The following is a 21392-nucleotide window of genomic DNA, read 5'->3' on the forward strand; positions in this document are numbered from 1 at the left end:
CCACCCCTTATGCATTCAGGATGTGAGGGGAAATCCCCTGCCAAAGGATTTCCCCATGTGCTGCACAGGGTGTGTTTCTGCAAGTAGGGAACCCCAAAGCCCAGAGTTTTTTCCCTGCTTACCTAGGTGCATTTGAGTAAGTGGAGAAAGCAAGACAGGTGCTCCCAAGGCTTTAGGGGCCAGTCTGGCCCAGGAATTCCCAAGGTGTGCGGGACCAGGCCCCTCAAGCCCAAAAAACCACTACCCCAGGGAGGCTAGACAACCCAGGTAGCTTCATGCTGCCTGAGCTCTTCCACCATAAGCAAACAGACGTGGGTAGCAATAAAGCAGCTCAGTTTATTACCTTCTGTCATGACCACAAATCTGAGTAATTATGGCATGACAGAAAGTATGGATGTCTGTTAGTTTTCACTTTATGCCAAGGCACAAAGATGATGTCTGTTTCCATCCTTAATGCTTTATTACCAGTGTTTTAAGGTTGTTGATTTTTTTCTTAATAACAAATTGTATCCCTCAGAACAAGGACAAAGTGAAATAACAGGTTACATATTATGATTTGTGGTTTCTTTTGATATACTGTTTGTTATATCAAACTGTTTTTTTCTCAACAGATAATTAATTCATTTAGTAGTATGTTCACTTAAATGTAGGTCTTTGAATTTGCTTACATGATATACCAGTACAGTATAGTCTGTGCTTGTCAATTTACACTGTTTGCAAAATAAGAAAAGTAGGGCTGTTGCATACAGATGTTTGGAAAATGTTGGCTTTTTCAGTGGTGTGCCCTGTATATGGAAGGCACTTAATACTGTCAGCCTTGAATATAGGAAATTCATTTGCAAAACTGACATTCAGCTTGATGTCTTTTAACTGCGTGGCATGAAATGTTACACTAATGTCTATATAATCGAACTGTCATTGGCATTGCTCTTTCACTCATGAGAGCTGAACATTCGAAGTCCATTGTGAGATCAAGGCATTAGTTAATAAATAAAGTCACTTTCTGCGTGGAGTGGTTCAGCTGGGGAAATGTAGATTAATTTGGGTTAAATGTAATTAAAGTAAAAAACTACCTCTTGTATTTTCCTCCCCTAGTTTTGGAAGACCAGTACAATCCACGCTTAATCAAAGATCTTCTTCAGGATTTGAGTTCTGCGCTCTGTATACTGATTAGGGGAGTAGGAAAATCGGTATTGGTTGGGAACATTAATATTTGGATTTGTCGATTAGAAACTATCCTTACGTGGCAACAACAGCTGCAAAATCTTCAGATGAACAAGGTATATTAAATTTTTAATTATGATGTATGGGGTAATAGAGAAGGAACTACTTTGAACACTGGCTTTTAATTTACTTTGGTCAAATTTTAAATGAATCTAAAACCATTTTATCAAATTTTATTAATTATCCTGGATATATAACAATGACAACGTATAATATAAAGGTCAACTTTTTTAAATTCTACAGGTTTTTATATCCCTTCTTTATAAGGAAGACACAAGGAACTTTATGACTTAAAGCTGTGGTAGTATGTATTAAGTGACTCCTGCCAGATGTTGACAGGTTTAATTTTCTGATGTTCCAACCACAAATTTAAAAATAGCACTCTTTCTTAACATAACTTTATCAAGTTTAACTGTGCCTGATCAGAAAACAGAACAACTTTTAAGTACAAATCTAAAATCCAAGATTAGATGGGTCAAGAAAATCAAGTGGCAGTTGTTGAATTTTGCAAGAAAACATTCATTCTTTCTGTGAAGAGGCATAACTCATTGACTTCTGGCATTTTTGAAAGCTTGGACTTTGATCACACATCTTTCTTTAGTGTGTAAATTGTGTTGTTGCAAGTATTTACAATGGAAATGTCTGAAAAAGGGATAAACATTACAGTTTCTAATGTGTCTCTGTTACAATCATTTGAGAAGAGAAGTCACGAGACATTGGCAGCAATAAACTGATCTAGCTGCTTGTATAATTTTTTTCCCCTTTTTCCTTTTTGTCGCCATTTAGTTCACTCAAATTATGAAATCCCCCCACTTTCCCCTTCTGGTGTATTTTTGTGTATTTTTATTGGTTATATTCTGCTTTATTGCATTGTTGCAATTCATATTGGAATGAAAACTAAGATCAGAAAGAGTAAATGCTGAATTTAACATTAAAGATAATATTCATATGGTCAACAAACCAAAACAGCAACTTCAGAATCATAGAAAATGAGGGTTGGAAGGAACCTCAGGAGGTCATCTAGTCCAACCCCCTGCTTAAAGCAGAACTTTATCTCCAATTGTATCATCCCAAACTTGCCTGGATAGAGATAATATTTGTTTTGCTTATTGTTTATTTTCAGTCAGTAACTTGTAACTGAATTGCTTGTGCTTCACTTATGACTAGGGGTCTACTTAAATTGCGGTTAGACTTACGGATTTCCTAGGTTCATAGTGGCATAAAGAGTAAATTCCTCAGACATTTTGCAGGTGTGCTCCGGCAGCCCTGCCCCTCAGCGCTGATTGGCCCTGGGAAGGAAGGAATGAGGGGCAGCCGCCATCTCAACTGCTGGCTGCCTTTGTGTGGCACTGCACCTTAGCACTAATTGGCAAAGAGGCTGGGGGGGAAGGAAGAGATGGCAGGTCCATGGCCATCTATGCTGCCCCACCAGCCAGCACCTTTCCCTCCTGGGTGGACTGTGAGACTGGGCCTCAGTGGCAGCAAGGTCCGCTGGCTCCCATTGGGGAGCCAGCATTTTATTTTTATTAAGCTGTTTTTTGTTGATTTTTGCAGACTGTCCTGGATTTCATGGTTTCCACAAAATCCATGAAACTGCGATTTTTAAGTGGATCCCTATTTATACTACAAATTCAAGATTATGGTTATTGTCATGTTCACAGATGTTCATATATGTTTGCTCCAAAAAGTATACACAGTATATCACTATAGAAAATCTGGTCTATAAGTGAGGTCAGTGAGCATAGTGCACTAAATTATAGCATAAAACTACAGCTCAGAAACTCATGGAGTTCCCAGAGAGTGTAGCTGCTGCAATATCTTTAGGGAGGAAAAAAAAGTAAGCCTTGTACAGATACAACCCTTCATATCTGAGCAGTCCCACTAGGTAGGGACATTTTCACCCCACCTGCTCAGATTAATTCTGATGATGGTGCTAGTATTAAATGTAGATCTATGCTGCTTAGCTACCTGTTTAAAAAAAGGCACAATAAGAGCCTTGGAGTAGGCTTAAGTGAAGGAAATGGAAACACAATTCTTGCTTCCATTTGCACACTGCAAGCAAAAGAACATACCCCTTCAGTGTCCAACTCTCTATGCTCTACTGAGAACCCCATGGAAGAGGATCAGTGATGCATATTTCTGGGATAGCCTGCTCTCTAATCTGCTAACTGCTATAAATCTGCTAACTAAGTAGTGGGATTGCTATTTCGCATGTCACAGTGGAAGGAGGGATTTGACTCTGCTTTCTTTCCTGTGCTCCTCTGTGCATGTTCTTTCACAGCATCTGGTGAAGTGATCCTGGGCTTACAAAAGTTTATACATCTCTGATTTAGTTAGTCTGTAAAGTGCCTCTCAACCCAGTCTCCTTTCTTTCCTCTGACACCTTTGTAGCCTTATTGTTCAGGGTTTCTCTCTGACTTTCATGTCTTCTTTTTATTGTATTTAGTTGCATAATTATCATCAGCTTCCTTGGGGTTTTTTTAATAACAGTTTCTCATACTGTTTTGATAATCCTACCAATCTTAGTAAAGTTCCAATTGACTTTTTTTATAAAGAGGTAAAGTTAAGTTTTTGGTTTTTGAGATTCTTTTTATTTACCTGTTTGTTTGAAAATTGGCTTTCACACCTTTAAGACAATTTTCAGACTGTATGTTTTGCTATTTATTTAAACGCTGAAATTTATCTTGCTTTTAATTGCCAGTGCTTTTGTTCAATAGTACAATTTTTCAGTTTAAAAAAAAATACATTCATTTGACACTAGAAAACCTAACAGTTGCAAGACCACCATGTTCAGCAACTTTGTTTCTAGAGTTTATTTATTTATTTATTTAACAAGAGACTTGAAGACTTAACCAATAAATGTTGAAAACCAAATAAAATGGCAGAATGATAAATGAGCACCAAACAAAAATCAGTTCTCAAAATCAGAGCTACAAAATATTATTTTGAGACATTTTTATCAGTTTTTATACCTAAAATTGAAAACCCTATTAGTGTCTGATACTAATAACTTTTATTTCCAGCAAGTCAACAATGGTCTTACGCTTAGTGACCTCCCTCTGCATATGCTGAATAACATCCTATACAGGTTCTCAGATGGCTGGGACATTATTACTTTAGGTCAAGTGACTCCAACACTGTACATGCTCAGTGAAGACAGACAGTTATGGAAAAAACTTTGCCAGTACCATTTTGCAGAAAAACAGGTAATAAATGCAATAGTTTGTGTTTAAGCCTAATGCATTATATCTGTCATATTGTATACAAGATGACTAAGTGGGAATATTTTCCTTGTTAAATTCTGCCTTGTTTAATGTTGAATCATGGTAATGTTTGATAAGGAAACAAGCTGGTTTTTCAGACCTGATTATCCTAAGAATTCTGTTTAGCACCTCCTGTAAATTGATTTGAAGAGCTCTAGTTGGAGGTTTTCTTGTAGTGTTCATGAGGGTACCTAAACTAACCTTTATTTCAAATTTCCAGTCATTCCCATTTAACTGTGGCAGAGTATATCATTAAAGTTTCAGTGTATAGTACATTTTTAGTGAAGTAAGATTGTGCATACATTCCAAAAGTCTGAACAGGAAGACATGAGAAAAATCCCTCTGACTACAGTACTATGATTTGGGGTTGTTTGCAAGAAAGTTGTTTCCAGAAATGTTTTGGAGTCTTTCTGCTCATTAGTATTAGACTTTTGAAAGGACATTTAAAAGAAATATCAAAGTATTCTTTTGCCATATTAATTAAAAGAGAATAACAGGAAGGAAGAAAGGACTTGGACTTTTTAGCTACTTTATTCAGGGGTTCAGGGTACAAAAAGTTGGCCCCTCTGGGGTCCAGGTTCAATATACAAAGCAAAGACAAACAAATCACCATCAAACCAAAAGCACCATGCCATTATGCCATTACATTCATAACATCACGCCATGACAGACACCTTCGCAATATTACACATCGTACCTAACATGCCATTATGTGGTCGGGACACCCAGCCAAAGCTAAAGCCCTCTATAAACAGCCAAAGCCCTTTACAGACCTCTGTAAACAAACGATTCCTACCCTGCTCTATCCAGTAGTACATGTAACAAAATCTTCAACTTCCCACACAAAGAGAAAAGCAAAAAGCAGCCTGGTGAGGGCCTAGGGCGTGATGCAAGCTTGGAGTCGCAGTCTGTCACCAAACCTGTCCAGTTGCCCAGACTAGTCATGACATTAGAGCTTATGTTGAAGATGGCTGTCCTCCATGTGGCACAGCGCCCCCCCTAAGGGCCCAGTGTGCCCCAAAGACGGGCACTGCCCTCCAGAGCACAGCATGCTCAAACTCCAGCAAGAGGCGCGCCCACACCAGGAGGCTGAAAAGCTGCAGGGCATTGTCTGAGCCAGTCCCAGCAAGCTGGTTGCGCCAGCTCTTAAAGACGGGCATCTTGGCCTGACCCACCAGAAAATTGGCCAGGCATACGGTGCCCTGCTGAGCTGCCCGGTACGGGTAGGAGCACACATACGTGTTCTCTGGTAGACTCCTGCCCAGCGCCTGCAGCAGTGGCTCAAGGGTGACAAAGAGCAATTGTAGGTGGGGACAGTTGAGGAAGGCTTGAAAGAGGTTCTCAACACCCCCAGGACAGAAGGGGCAGGCTGCCAAGGTGGCTGGGTCAAAGTGGGAGACAAATGTGCCAGTGGCTAGGATGCCATGCAGCAACCACCACTTCAGGTCGCCAGTCATCTTGGTGGTTGGCGGCTTATACAATGTGGACCAAGCCAAGTGGGCTGGTGGGGAATCTGGTAGCCCTGGGTGCTGTCACCACAGTGTATCGGTGTAGCCCACCAGCATCTGGGCATGGCGGATATGAGCCCCCCAGGCATGCAGGCTTCTATATAGCAGGGAAGCAAAGGGGCATCCCGTCTCACTGTTGGGAGGCACGGTGAGCGTCAGAAGGGTGCCAGGCCTGCCAGCTGGCTCGCCAGCCACAGCCGGGGTGACTGGCAGCAGGGGGAAGGCCTCACTCAGGGCATCCACGGCAAGGGGGACCTGCTGCGCCCAGAGATGGTCATCCAGGATGGCTGCTGCCTCCAGCAGGACAGCAGCCTGGATGTCACTCAGGAGACGGCCCCACTGCGGATGAAGCGCGTGTCTAGCTGGGTGGTCAGGGCCTTGAATGACAGCCAGGCCAACCAAGGAGGTTCAAGGAGATGGCCTAGGCAGAGGACACGCACCCAGATGAGGGCGGCTGTGAGGCTGGCAGAGGCCAGGCTTGGCACGAGGTGCTGCAGGGCTGGGTTGTGCACCAGGGGCTCACTCAGCAGCTGCAGGAACTGCAGGCACTGGGGCCAGGGCTGGAGGCGGAAGGTGGTCTGTCAGGCTCATACCACGCCATGGTAGAAGGCCAGAAGCACCGCCCAGTTCAGAAGCATGAGGTCCAGCAGGAAGAGCTCCCGATCAAAGCCAAGGGCCCCCACCCTTTGCAGGAACCAGCACACCAGTTGTTGTCAGGGTAGGCACTCCTTGCCGTAGAGGAGTCGCTGATGGGCTTTCAGGCAGAAGGCAGGCACCTTGTTCGCCAGGTCGACAAGGCTCTGGCCCCCCTTGGCAACAGGTAGGTAAAGGATGGCCTCATAGGAGCCAGTAGTGCCCATCCCAGAAAAAATCTACCAGGAGGCGCTGGAGTCTCTCAAGTAGGTCCTGTGGTGAGTCGAATACGGTGCACCAGTGGCACAGCGCCGCCGCCACCAGGTTGTTGGCAATGACACATCCACGGTAGGAGAGGCTGGTGCCAGCACCACCGTTGCACGGGGCCTCCACCCACTCAAGGCCATCCCAGCTGTGTACCATGAAAGTCGTTGGCCCCAAGAACATGCCCAGGACCTTGAGGCCCTTACGGTGCCAGGTGAGACCCCTCCGCAAATCTGGGTGGGGAGTCGCACTGGTCTATGCGCCAAGCAGCAGGGTATCACTCTTAACCCAGTTGATATAGGCTGAGGAGGTGCGCTCTTGGGTTCACTGGCAGTCTGTCAGGGCTCACACATCTTCCTGGGTCTTGAGGAAGATGCTCACATCATCCACATATGATGACAGCCAGCATGGACAGGCCTGTGGCTACTGGCAGGGCCATACCGCTCAGGCGGCGCCACAGCACATGCAGCAGCAACTCAATGGCCAGGGCGTAGAGCATGCCTAACAGGGGGTAGCCATGACAGATGCCCCTGCGTGTGGGGAATGGGGTGGGGAGTTCACTGGCTGTGAGTAGGTCACGCGGCAGGAACAGGTTGTCTTGGATGGCCCTGCCCAGCATGCAGTAACTCTACTTGGGCCCAGTGATAGAGGCTATGAGGCTGCGGAGGCGGGTCGCTAGCTCTTTGGCCAGAATCTTGTAGTCCACGCAGAGCAGGGAGACTGGTCACCAGTTCTTAATGCAGCCCAGATCTCCCTTTTTGGGCAGCAGCGTGAGCATCGCTCAGTAGCAGCTGATCAGCAGGACCTTGTTGGTGAGGCTTTCCTGGAAAATTCACAGGAGGCAGCAGCCCAGGAGAGGTCAGAAGGTCTTGTAGAACTTGGCAAGTAACCCACTGAGGCCTGGGGCTTTGCCGGAGGTGAGGCCAACCACGGCGGCTGCCAGGTCCTCCAGAGACAATTCCTGCTCAACCTCTCCAGCCTCCAGGGCGCAGAGACGTGGTAGGCCATCATGGAGTTCCCACGTGGCCTCAGGGCAGGACAGGTCAGCTGCAAACGGGTCATGATAAAAGGCGATAATGTGCTCATGCACTTTGCCTGGGTCTGTGATTACCCAGCCCTCAGGGGTCTTGAGGTGATCTAAGACTTTAGTGGCTTGCTGTCCACCACTGCTCCAGGCTGAAGAAGAAGCAGATTGCGGTGTTGGTTTCTGCCAGCTCTTGGCAGTGGGTACGAATCCTTGCTCCGCAGGCCGCGCAGTCTGCCAAGTCACGCAGGCATTTCCTGCAGAACCGGAGGCTCATGCAGCACTATGTCACTGCCGGTGGCCAGCAGAGTGGCCTCAAGCTCTGCCACATCTTTCTCTAACTCTTGGATATGGTAGCACAGTTCATTCGTGGCCAGCTAGGTGTACTGCTAGCAAAAAGCCTGGATCTGTACCTTGCCCATGTCCCACTATAGCTTCCAGGAGGAATAGCTCAGTCTTGCAGCCTCCCAGCCCTGCCAAAAGTAGGCGAAGCAGTCCCAGAAATAGGAGTCTTGAACCAGGCTGATGTTGAAGCACCAATAAGGCGCCTGCACACAGGCTCTTCTGGGCAGGCTCAGTTCACAGCAGGCCAGGCCATGATGTGACAGGCCCAAGGGAACAATGTGGCCGCTGCACAGGAGTGGCAGATGGTGCTTAGTGACATAAAGGCAAGCCACGTTGAGACCACCGGCAATCCTCTTGGCTCAGGTGTACTGGCGCATGTCAGGATGCAGGGCTTGCCACACATCGACAAGGTCCATAGTCTCCAGGGCACACTGCAGCTTGTGGGCTGAGTGCAGGTGAGGCTCAGGCCCTGTGCAGTCAAGCGAGGTGCCAATGGTGCAATTAAAGTCCCCGCCTATGAGGAGCAGGTCATCGTCCTCACTAGCATCATGTAGGAGGGCAGCCAAGGTCTCAGAAAAAATGACCCTCTCTTAGCCCTCAGTGGCTGCGTAGACATTGACAAGTAGCAGATGGTGTTGTGCAAGGGTGACATGGAGAGTCAGCAGGAGGCTGGAGATGACCACCCATGCTACCACTGTGTCAAGCTGCAGCTGTGGTAATAGGAGGGTCACGATTCCGGCACTGAGTTTGGTGTCATGGCTCAAGAACAAGTGCCCTCACCAAGCAGCGTGCCAGGCCACCTGGTTGAGCCCATTGGAATGTGTCTCCTGGAAGAAGGCGATGGCCAGGTGCTTCTGGTGCAGGAGCTCCAGGATGGCCTCCCATTTAACTGGATCTCGGCACCTGTTGATGTTAAAAGTGCCAATGGCCATGGTTGCCATAGGTGTGGGTATGGCAGAGGAAGAGCGAGGTAAGGTATGGGTGGAAGAGCGAGCACCCAAGAGCAGAGCAAGATAGTGGAGACAGGTCGGGGAAGGCTTATCATGCCCTACTCTACTCCAGGGACCCACCCAGGCCCTCACCCGCTGTGTGAGCTTCTCCAAATTGTAAGCCATCTGCGAGGTGCCTAGAACTTGCTGCAGAAGTTTGGCCACAGCTCTGTCAGCCTTGACAAAAAGCTTAGGGTCTGTGCACTACTGGGTGATGCGCCCTGCTATATTCTTCTGTCCTTTGGTCTGCTTCAGAAAGGTCAGGAGACCCCCATAGCTGGGGGCGACCCAGGGGGGATCTGCGAACATGGGCTGGACGTTTCTGACAGAAGAGCAGCGAGGCTGCACCCCAGGTGGGAGCTCACCTGCAAATGCAGTGTCTACGCCCTCAATGTCCAGACACAGGAGCCTCTGCTCATCATCCAGGTCGAGGACCAACTCCAGGAGAGCGATCCCCGCCTTCTTGGGGGGAAAGAGGTCATCCTGCTGTCAGGGTTGCTTGTGACACTCAGAAAACTGGATCTCCATCTCACTAGTTTCCCCATCCAATCCGGTGGGCTGGAACGTGACCAAGAGGTCAACAGACCCCTCTGCCACCCCCAGGTCAGGCCTTCAGAAGAGAGGCATTCTGTATCATCTTTAATGCCACCCGACTCCAGAAGCTGCGAGACAGGTGAGGGGTTGGTGACTCCCGCCATTGCCTCCCCAGTTGCTGAGTCATCCCCGTCTGTGGTCATGTGCAATGTGGTTACCGGCAGGACAGCTGGAGCAGGGTCAAGTTCTTCAGCAGGGGTCTCCCCGGCATTGGTCAAGGAGGGTCATGGAGGAAATGGGGTGTCCTGAGAGGCCTCCTTCATCTTCCTCTCCTTGTTCTTTTTCGTGGCGAGTGTCCCCCTCCCCCCCCCCTTCATAGGGGATGGGCCAAACTGCTCCCGGCCCACTCCCCCCAGGGCCAGCCACCTCAGACAAGACTGTGGTGGAGGGCAGCTGGGAGGAGGCCCAAGCCCCATCGCCTAACAGGGCCCTGGCACCACAGTCACCGGCTGCCCCAGTTGCCTCAGCCAGGGTGGGCAGGGGGCAAGTGGAAGCATCAGCCCTTCCACCTGGTGGGGCCTCTGCACCAGGGGGGTGGGTACCATAGGTGGGATGGGCAGGGGAGAGTGCTGGGTAGTTGTCCCAGCCCCTCCGCTGGATGGTGCTCTCATGCTGGAGACCCCAGCCCCATCACATGAAACAGGGGTGAAAAGAGGTGGAGAAGAGATCCCGGCCTCACTGGGATGTGCTGCTTTCTCCTGTGAGCACTGGGCTGCTAGGTGGGAAGAGCTACCACACTGGAAACACATTGTCTCCCCCAAGGAAAAATAAATCACAAACCTCCACCTGTCAAGCATGAGGTTCAAGGAGCAAGGCAGAAACTGGGTGACCTCCCTTACGAGCATGAAGACCTGCCTCTGAAAGGATAGGATATGCTTCAGCTTCGGGTCCTTGCGTCTGATCATCAGTCAGCGAAGGGAACTCGTAGGAGCCCCAAGGGCTTGAGTCCCTTAGCCAGCTCCTGATCAGACAGGTGTAGGGGGACATTGGAAATCACCACCCTCACCACCTGGGTGTCTAGGGGTGTGACAAGATAGTGTATGCCTCCATTGTCCAGGGCTTACACACACACCCTGTTGACCAAGGTAGGAATGCTCAGATAAACATTGGGACCATGTTAACATGAGCTGTGTAACCTATGTTACACCATCCCAGGAGATCAGCTAGGGCACCTGTGCAGACCTCGACCCCAAAATAGGGAGGGGTGTGAACACTCAAGCCATGGTTAAGGGGGAGGTTTTGAGAGGCATCCCCCCATGTCAGCCCCTGGGCGTAGGAGCGGCCATTCTTGCTAGGACAGGGTTAATCCCAAAAGCTAAAACTAAGGAAACCAAAAAAAAATGTATGTATAAACTACAGAGATAAGTATCTGGGAATGCGGCCATTAAAAGCAAAAAGGGAGGGGTGTGAGTGCCCAGAGGGGATAAAGGAGGAATAAAGGAGGAGGAGGAGGGGTGGGGGGGAGGTTATAGGGGTTAGGAAAAAATAATGAAATGGAGAAAAGGGTGGAATTAAGAGCACCCCTCGAAAGGCAAAAGATAACTCCCTGTGGCTGACAAGCAAAAAGAGAAAGAGAAGCTGCAAAGTAGACAAATGCAACTCACAGACAGAGAAACTGGAAGTAGAAGGGGGAGGGGACAGAGAATAGAAAAAAAACACTGTGAAAATACAAGAAAAAAAATTAGAAAGGGAGGTAAACAAAAGCAAGAGGCATTTAGTCAGGTGGGAGTCAGAAAAGAAAAGGGAGAGAAAGCCAGGGAGTCTTACACTTAGGATCACCCCACACAGCTCCAAACAAGCCTGGTCTGAGGTGTCCAAAGAGGAAGGAAGGAAGGTGTGGGGCTGCTGTGCTGTGAGGATGAGGGCTGAGATTCATGTTTTTCTGCTGTAAGAAATCCAGGGAAAATGAAACTGAGGAAGGCCATGAGGCTGTGATATTAGAACAAGAAGGGGACACTTTGTTTCTTTTGATATTTAAGCTACAGAACAGACTCTTCAAGACTGAGAGACTGTATTTTGTTAGTTTTTATTCTGTTTGGTAGTTAGGGTTTGTGGAACTCCATAGAAAAGGGATCACTTTGAAGAGATGAGACCAGAGGGCTAAGTTGTGGCATGGACCTGACTGGGACAAAGGTCAGGTAAGATGGAGGAGGTCCTGCACTTTCTAGTATACCTGCAGAACTATGCCATGGAACAATAAGCTGTGGCCTAAAAAGAGCTTTTAAGGTACTTGTTCATACTTTTGTAGTTAATAAGGCTTTGCAGATACAGGTAGTGATCTAGTGGCAGATCCACAAGGCTCAGGAAACAGCACTGGTGCACCACAAGACAGTCATTGACCTGATGAGGGATGAAAGAGATCCCTGTGCTTTTCAGATGTAGGTATGGAGAGCATGTAGAAAGAACCTGTCTGTAGAGGTGTGAGATTTAGAAAGAGTGAAAGATAATACACCAAGAAAAGGGATTGTGGCTCTAACCGAACTTATAGCCAAGTGAATTGGAAATATGAACCTGTTTGATTCAGATGAGGAAAAGTTAGTCATCTGTGAAGAACCTGCCTCAATAGTTATGGGCCCTGGAGAGGATGTGGTTTTGGGCCCCAGAGGAGAGGGTCAGAGCTGAACAAGACAGTTTATGGTTTGACCATGTGCAGCAGTTTGCAGGCATGGCTGAAAATAGAATGAAAATATGCCTATCCTGAAGAGGAGAAATAGATCAGCAGATTGAATACTATTTTGGTGACTACGGTCTGCCGAGAGACTGTTTCCTAAAGAAACTAATTAAGCTAGAAAGGGGGTGCAGACCCATGAGTCAGTCAGATGTAGAAGTGGTCCAGAAGTTAACATGAGCCAAACTCTGAGGTGTGTGTGGCCAGTTGGGCTACACATATGGCCCCAAAACATCGGCAGGATCTGGAGTCTCTTTGCCACCTCCCATCCCAAGTACTGGGCTGATACTGATAACTGATGGATACCTAGCTGAAGTACTGCATAAAGTACAGTCTGTTGTGTGGTGCTGGCCCTAGAGAGAGGCTGTAGGAACACAGATCATGTAGAGTGCAGAATTTGAACTTTAGAGGAAAACAAAAGTATGTTATGGCTGTTTAAGAGGCTAGTAGGTACACGTGCTTTATTGTGAAGTAGATTAATTAGCTCTGCAGTAAAGTGTCACTGTCTACACATGCACCAGTATTAGGGCACAGGAAACGAATTAACTCCACTGTAAGTAGTATCTTATGGAAGAGTAATTAACTACCCTGAAATGCATGTGTAGACTATGACCATTGGGGGCCAGACTCCTGCCTGCTGCCTAGCCACATGGCTGCACAGGGTCAGTACCCTCATGCCCCAGCCACCTGACACCACCACCTGGAGCCCAGGACTGAACCCCTAGGCCTCCTGCCAACCCAGGCCTGCTCTACCCTGGCTCAAATTGCTGCTGTCATGGGTGCGTGTGTAGACACTGTGCCAAAGAGCAGTTTACTCCAGCTTAAACAGCTCCAGAGTTTATTGCTTTGGCTTAATTTCATGTGTACATGCACCTAGCAATAGTCAAGGCAGTACTGTTTAGGAAAAAGAAACAGGAAACCCAAATAAAGGTGTGATAAAGATTGTCAGTATCAATATCATCATAACATCCCAGTATGGTGTTGGCTTTTTTTAGAAACGGTGTGATATCGTTGGCTCATGTTCAGTTTGTGATTCATTATACTCCCTTCCAGCCCTCTCCAGATACTTTTCTGCAGAGTTGTTGACCAGCCACTTTTTGTATATGTGCAGCTGGTTATTCTTATCAAAGTGTAGAACCTTGCACCTGTCCTTTGTGAATTTTATCCTTTTCATTTTGGACCATTTCTCCAATTTGCCAAGATCATTTTCATTTCTGATCCTGTCTTCCCGAGAACTTGCACCCCTTTCCGGCTTGATATCCTGCAAATTTGTTGGGTGCACTCTATTCCATTTGCAAATAATTAAAATACTGAAAGATACCAGACTCTTTACAGACTTCCTGCAGACCCTCCTTTACGCATCTTTTCAGCTTGAGAGTGAGCCATTAATAACTGCACATTGAGTACAGTTTTGCAACCAGTTTCAGATCTGCCCTACAGTAGGTTTTCTTTGGTTATATTTTTCCAGTTTGCTTAAGATGGCAGCACTTGATGCAGTATCAGAAGTCTTACTAAAATCAAACCACATTACACTTTTTGTTTCTTTGCTATCCACAAGGCTTATTATCCTGTCATAGAAGGAAATTAGGTTGGTTTGACAAAACTTGTTCTTGACATCTGTGTTGACTTTTCTTGTCACCTTAAAAATGTACAAGGTGAGCTGACCTTGTAGAAGGGACAAGAGGAAGAATTCTGAAGAGATTGAAGGAAGAAGTTATTAGAAGATAATAGAACAAATGAAGATCACTAAAGCAATTTAGAATAATTTGCTGAATGTAGGAACTCTAAAAACACTATTGAAAAATGCTAAGAGGTCTTTTTAAACTCTCATGAAGTTTTCAAGTAGATTTTCACTTGGTTAATAAAACTATTTTTCAGCTATCAAATTGTAAGTTTCCTCAATTTAGAACTGAGCCACTTTTACAAACAGCTATAAGATGTAGCTCTTCCTAGTTTTTTTTATTGTCTTCTCAGTTTACTAGTAAGAACAGAATCATTTGACTTGAAATATCTTTAAACTGTTCATTGGAAAATTACACAGTGTCTACATAGGCTAGGTGTGAATTTAAAATGCAGTAGTTCTTCAACCTGAATTTCACACAGAACACTTACTCCATACTAAGAGCGACTTCTGCAATTTTGCTTACTCAACATTCAAAGTGGATCTACATGTCCAAATGGAAAGCTAATGTAGGATTCTCATTGTACAATAGCAAGTCTGGGTCTTTTCCATTGAAGCATATCAGTCCATGTGATTGGATGAGCCACACTTCCAAAAAGATATGTACAAAGAAGACTGGAGTATGTTCTTTTATTCTGAAGAAAAAGAATTATTTGAAGTTTCTAACCATAATTATTATGAAGTCTTTGCCCATACTTTTAGTTATATAAGCCATGAATTGAAATACATGCATCTTTCACTTTTATATAGAAATAAAGAAAAATACTCAGTGTGTGCATCATAGTCTACACATGCGCTAGTATTAGGGCTCAGTAAATTAACTCCACTGTAAGATAGTAGTGTTGAAGACAGTACTATCTTACGGTGGAGTACTTTACAGCGCTGAAATGCATGTGTAGATGGTGATGCAGAAATTGCACCTGGTCAGCTCAGGCAGCAGGTTTAGCCACGTGGCTCCATAGATTTGGCACTTCTGTTCTCCAGCCAGCCCCTCTGCTGTCCAGTGCTGCCACCTGAAGTCTGGGACTGACCCCCCGAGTCTGCTGCCAGCATAGGCTTGTTCCACCCCAGCTTAAAGTGTTACTGTCCCAGGCACATGTGTAGATGCTGTGCCCAGAAAGCAGTGTACTCCAGCTCAGAGTGCTCTGGAGTTTATCACTTGCATTAAGTGCGCATGTACATACACCCAGTGAATAAGTATTTCTGTAAAATACTTTAAAATATTTCTCTTGTTATTTGGACATAGTATCGACTTTGGGCTAGATCCTAAATAGACTTAGGTGCTTACAATAGGATTTGGTTGTACTTGACGTACCTACATCCAAAATAGGGATAAAAAAAGCAGAAGCAGCGGCTCTGAAACTTACGTGGGTACCTCTGTGTTTGGCATGCACAGAACTGCCCCAGCCTGAGCAGCTAGGTGCTTATCTCCCATGTTAGTTCTGTTGGAATCCAGAAGCTAGATGGAGCATAAGTACACCAAGGGGCTGATCCTAACAAACACTGACAGGACAGGGTCTCTTGTAAAAGGCAGTTGCAACTGTTTTAGTTTTAAAACACATTTGGAGGAAGGGTTGAGGCAGGAGGAGGATGTAATGGCTCTTATAAAAGAACCTAGTAGTTAACGCGCTTGCCCAAGGAGTGGAGGGAATTCCTGGCCTACGGGAATTCAAACCCTCATCTCCCATCTCCCTAAACTGTTCACTAATAACTATATTAGCTAGGGGACAGTGGGAGGCATGTCCTACTCTTATTGGAACTTTTTCACTGGGCAGAAACGAATGCAGTCATGGAGGATTTCATAGGATTCATAGACGTTAGGGCTGGAAGGGACCTTGGAAGATCATCAAGTCCAGCTCCCTGCCCCAGGGGCAGGAAGTCAGCTGGAGTCAAAGGATCCCAGCAAGATAAACATCCAAATGTCTCTTAAATGAGTCCAGAGTAGGTGCTTGCACCACCTCTGGCGGCCGTCTGTTCCAGGCCTTTGGGGCTTGGACAGTAAAGAAGTTCTTCCTTATGTCCATCCTGAAACAGTTTTGGAGGAGTTTGTGACCATTTGACCTTGTCATCCCTTGGGGCGCTCTGGTGTTCCCCCAGATCCTGATGTACACCCCTCATATACTTGTAGGTAGCCACCAGGTCCCCCCTGAGCCCGTGCTTTTCCAGGCTGAAGAGTCCCATAGCGCTCAGCCTTTCATCATAAGGTCTGTTTTCCTGACCTCTGATCATGCATGTGGCTCTCCTCTGGACTCTCTCAAGTTTCTCCATGTCCTTTTTGAATTGTGGAGCCCAGAATTAGATGCAGTACTCCAGCTGCGACCTCACCAAGGCCAAGTACAGAGGGAGGATGACATCCTGGGATTTGCTAGAGAAGCATGTATGAATGCAAGCCAGAGTTTTGCTCACTTTGCCAGCTGCAACATCACATTGGTGGTTCATATTCATCTTGTGGTCAATCATGACCCCCAAGTCCCTTTCAGCCATGGTGCTAGCAAGCATAGCACGGCCAAGCCTATAAGCATGCTGCAGGTTTTTCTTCCCAAAGTGGAGAACCTTGCATTTTTTGGCATTGAACACCATCAGGTTTTCATCCACCCATTTTCTGAGCCTGTCAAGGTTGGCCTGGATCACCATCCTGGCCTCGAGTGAGGACACTTTACCCCAAAGTTTGGTATCATCGGCGAACTTAGTCAGTCTGCTTCTGACACCAATGTCCACATCGTTAATGAAGATGTTGAAGAGTATAGGCCCAAGGATGGAACACTGGTCACGGCGAACCACAATGATTGACTTCCATTGGCTACCACTCTCTGGGTCTGACCACGGAGCCAGTTCCCTAGCCAGCAGATTGTGATGTAGCCAGGGCCGCAGTGGGCCAGTTTTTCTGTGAGATGATCATGGGATACCAGATCGAAAGCTTTTTTAAAATCAAGATGTATGATGTCAATCTCCTCTTCCTTGTCCAGGTGATATGTCACCTGGCCGTAGAAGGAGATAAGATTGGTCAGGCAAGACCTACCCACAATAAACCCGTGCTGGCTATCCCTCAGGATGTTGCCATCAGCCAATCTGTCAAGAATGGTCTCTTTGATAATTTTTTCCAAGATCTTCCCCAGGATAGAGCTCAGACTGATGGGCATGTAGTTCCCCGGATCTACTTTCCTCCCTTACATGAAGGTAGGCACCACATTGGCCTTCTTCCAATCTTTGGGCACTGCCAGCAAGTTCCAGCAAGAAGAAGCATGACTGTAACTTAGGTTAGGACAGTCAGTTGGGAAAGTGAAATTCTAGTGTCTGGTCCCTACTCTGTTTGTTTATGCATTTTACATTAAACAGTTATTGGATTAAAAGCATGCCATGGAAATATAGGGCCTGGAACTTCCAACTCACCCTTCCTGAGAAAATGTCCTAACCATGAGATCATCCTGTTCCTTGTTGTATCAATTCTCAAACCATTAGGCAATTATATAACAATTGGCCTCCTCATCCTAGTGGACCTTCCTCTCCTCTGGTCCCTTTTGAAAAGAAAACCCATAACCCCTGCTGGTATCTTTAAAAAAAATTGTAAGCACACAATCTAAGAAGAGGAACCCAGGCTTGGAAACCTGAGTGGGCGGAGGTGCTTCCCCACAGCCCTGGCTTAGGAGATAAACTCTAAAGTGGAGCAGGAATTCAGCATATCCTTGTATTTAGTGTTTCCTATGGTTCAGCTGTAAGAAATTAACCATTCACCACACAGGTGTTTTGAGTGGCCCTTTTGGGGTGCCTGATTCTCCCCATGCACTGCAAAGTTTCCTAAGTCAGGGTTTTGGATTTCACTCTGAGGGCAAGGGGCCTAAAAAACCCCTAGTATTTCAGCACCTAGGAGATCTAACTCTTTATTCCTTTATGGAAGTGGAGTTAAATAAATTATACATATTTTAACAAGTCCATAGTCTGTTATTTTCTTCGCTTTTTCTACTTAATTTGGTTTCTTTCTGAAATGTTCGTGTATTTGGAGGGTTGTGGACTAGAATTTGGGATAAATCATCTTGTGTGGCTGGACCTTAAAATTGAACTTCAGAGTTTCAGGTTGACACTCCATAAAGCTCTGTATACAAGTCAGAATATTAGTCCCAAAAAGGCACAATTATTAAAATTCAACTGAACTGTTCTTTTACACTTGAAGCTTGTATTGATTTGACTATCATCTGCAACCATTTTAAAGAAAATATTAATTTTTATGTCCAGTTCTGTAGACATTTGATTCCATCAGAAAAAGGTCACGTTGACTGGAAGCTGATGTATTTTGCACTTCAGAAATGTTATCCCATAAAGGAGCAATATGGAGACACTTTGCATTTCTGTCGGCATTGTAGTATTCTGTTTTGGAAGGTAAGAATTGTATAATTGTATAAGAAAATGTATAATTTTAAAATGGGAAAGTACTTTTCACATTTAGCTGGTGAAAAGCATGTTTGAAAGGAAAAATGTTAAGATGTCATATAAGTATGTACCATCTCAAGTGGAAAGTAATTAATAGAACTAATTATATGGGCATTTTTACAAAACTTTTTTTCAAGGGAATTCCAAATATAATTAGAATGTAAAGTTTAATTCTGTGCTATATTTAGCTGTTTAAAGCTGTACTAAAATCAGTATCCTATGCTTTTACAACTTTTTAAGAATCTTGAAGCAAAGGAAGGGTGTAATTCTTTACATTCCAGCTTTTTTTTGTTAGACAGAAATGTAAAGCACCAAAATTGTGAAGTGGAAGGAGGAAAAGTCTAATTTCACGTAACTGACATCACAGCCAATAAAATATTAATCAATAGTAAGACCTTTTACAATATTTCCTCATCATTGATGTAATATATTAGTGGTATTCAAACTTATTGTGTTGAGTACAGTATATTACTAGAACTAACTTCCATCTTGTGGGCTGCATCTAGTTTGTGGACCTGTTGTGGCCCATGGGTTCCCCCTGGTTCAGAAATTTTGCAGCAGAGGAGTGGCAGCATCATGAATTGCTGCCATCCCTCCCTCGCCACCAAAGTTCTTAATCCATGGGGACCTCCATACACTGGCGAGTGGTCAGGTTGATGTGCAGGGTTGCACTGCAGCTGGATCTGGCCTGTGGGGTCATACCAGCACACCAGATTGCACCCGCAGACCAATCCCGTGTGCTGACCTTGTGCTGGATGAGGCCTGCAGACTTACCCTGTGTGTGGGATTGAGCCCATGGCTTGGGTCTCTGTACCACTTATCTAGGTCACAGGGCCAGAGGTTGAGCACCACTGTAATATATTATGAGAACTAGTAACTAGTTTTGTTTCACTGAAGAATGCTGTTAGAAATGCTCTTTCCTTTTCCATAGTCTTGCTGTTTACAAGTAGGAATATTGTGCCTTACAGTTGAATTTTGTTTCTCTTGTATAATCTATGTCTTACTCTCATTTGAAGTCAGAGTAATTCCATTTTGATTTAATATTTTGGTGGCAAAATGGATTATGATGCCACTTTTTCAGACGGGCTTCAATTGGCAACCTGAAGACCTGAGAAGATCATGCTATCAAGTGGAAAATAAGGAGAAAAGAATGGCTTAAAAACGATGAAAAATCTTCTCCCTAGAGATCGCTTTGCTTCTGTACATTAAGAGATATTCTTTCCATCACTCTCTCACATTCTAAGGACAGTTACTTGAAAGCAAAACTGTAAAAGCTTATCTGTTCTTTATCCCCATTCTTTCCCAAAGATGATTCTTCCTGGCATGTCTTTATGACTAGGGACAGAAGTTACACATAAACTGGTTTTAAGTGATCAGAAACTGGTTTAAACCTATAACAGAACAAAAGTTCAGTGCACATAAACCAGTTTCAAAATGCCTGAAACGGCTGAAACCCGATTGAATGTAGTATCAGACTTAATTGATTTGGGTCAAACTGGGTTATGCAACTTCTGTCCCAGACCCCTTCCTGGTTTTAGTTAAACCAGAGTTTTCCAGCATCCCAGGATGCTCTGCAGCCATGAAGTGGGCTTTGCCATCTGCTCCAGAGAGCAGAGCTGGCCCCACCCCTCTGCTCTCTAACCCAAGCAGGGACAGGGACATGGCCAGATGCGCCCCAGCATGGACCTGTTAAGTCGAAGTGGGCAGGGAGGGGGTTAATTCTTCCCTCCTTCCCCTCCCCTCTGCCACTGCAATCATGGTCTGCCTGTCTGCAGGCTAGGGGCAGAAGGGGTGGCTGGGGCTGGCAGACTCTGGCTGTGGTCCCCGGGGGCAGAAGGGACAGAGGGAGGAATTAACTTCCTCCCTTCCCCCTTTGCCTTAATGGAGACATGCCAGGATGGCATCTGGCCACACCCTTGCCCCTGCTGGGGCTTCTCCGTCACTGAGCTGCAGCCACTGGGGAGGCCCTGCCCCTGCATCAGCCCAGCCATCTAGCTGCCTTGGCCATCCACAGCGGCTGTGGCTCAGAGACAGCTGCTTCACGCATGCAGGCTGGGCCAGGTGAAGCAGCACCACACAGAGCGAGGCAGCCAGGCCAGGCAGCACCACCCTGTGGTAGCAGGGGGCAGGAGGAGTGGGAGGCAGAAGAGTCCCCCTCCAGCACCCCAGAGTCCTGTGGCTGCGGGGAGGAGGGGGAAGATTCCTCCTCCGAGGCCGGATAGCAGAGGTGTGCGCCATGATTGCTCCCAGCTGTCAGGGAGTCGCTGTGGTGGCCAGAGCTTTCCCCTCCTTCTCCTCTTCCTCTGCCATGGGGTTCTGGCCATGCTCCCTCTTCCCCCACCCTCCGAACCCTGCAGCCCAAGGTGGGGGTTTAAACCCCTCCTCAGTCTTACTCAGGCCTGCTGGGGCCTGGCCATGCCCTTCCCCTGCCATCCCTCCCCAGCTCAGGTTCCCTGTGGAAGGGAAGGGAGTTCTGCTTTAGCACCCCCAGGTTTCTGGCCTGAGCCACTGCTGGCATGTGCCTGCATTTCTGGAATTAAAAGAGAATATCTATCCGATTGCAAATTGGTTCAATCTCTGCAGGTTAGACTAACCTGCAAAGATTGAATCAATTTAGGGTCAGGTTTTTTGAATGTCTGTCCCTAGCCCATGGGTCATCTAAGGAGAAAAAGTAGCGTGCATGCAAAGGACCTTTATGAACCATGTCATTCTGAATTTGAATACCTTGGTTATCATGGGTGCATCTGCAGATGGTTATACTTAGCAAGAAAAGA

At 46.1% G+C, this 21392-nt stretch overlaps 1 protein-coding gene across 3 annotated transcripts in view; it reads left to right on the forward strand.

Moving 5' to 3' along the window:
- FBXO25 (F-box protein 25) overlaps positions 1 to 21392 on the forward strand; it is a 65051-nt gene that overhangs the window by 32338 nt on the left and 11321 nt on the right. For all 3 annotated transcript variants that reach the window (XM_006026314.2, XM_006026315.2, XM_014521161.1), the window contains 3 exons: positions 1096 to 1280; positions 4248 to 4430; positions 18424 to 18567. In XM_006026314.2, coding sequence (XP_006026376.1) covers positions 1096 to 1280; positions 4248 to 4430; positions 18424 to 18567 — 512 coding nt within the window. The remainder of the gene's footprint in view (positions 1 to 1095; positions 1281 to 4247; positions 4431 to 18423; positions 18568 to 21392) is intronic.

Source organism: Alligator sinensis, unplaced genomic scaffold (assembly GCF_000455745.1).
Source record: "Alligator sinensis unplaced genomic scaffold, ASM45574v1 scaffold244_2, whole genome shotgun sequence".
Lineage (NCBI taxonomy): Eukaryota > Metazoa > Chordata > Crocodylia > Alligatoridae > Alligator > Alligator sinensis.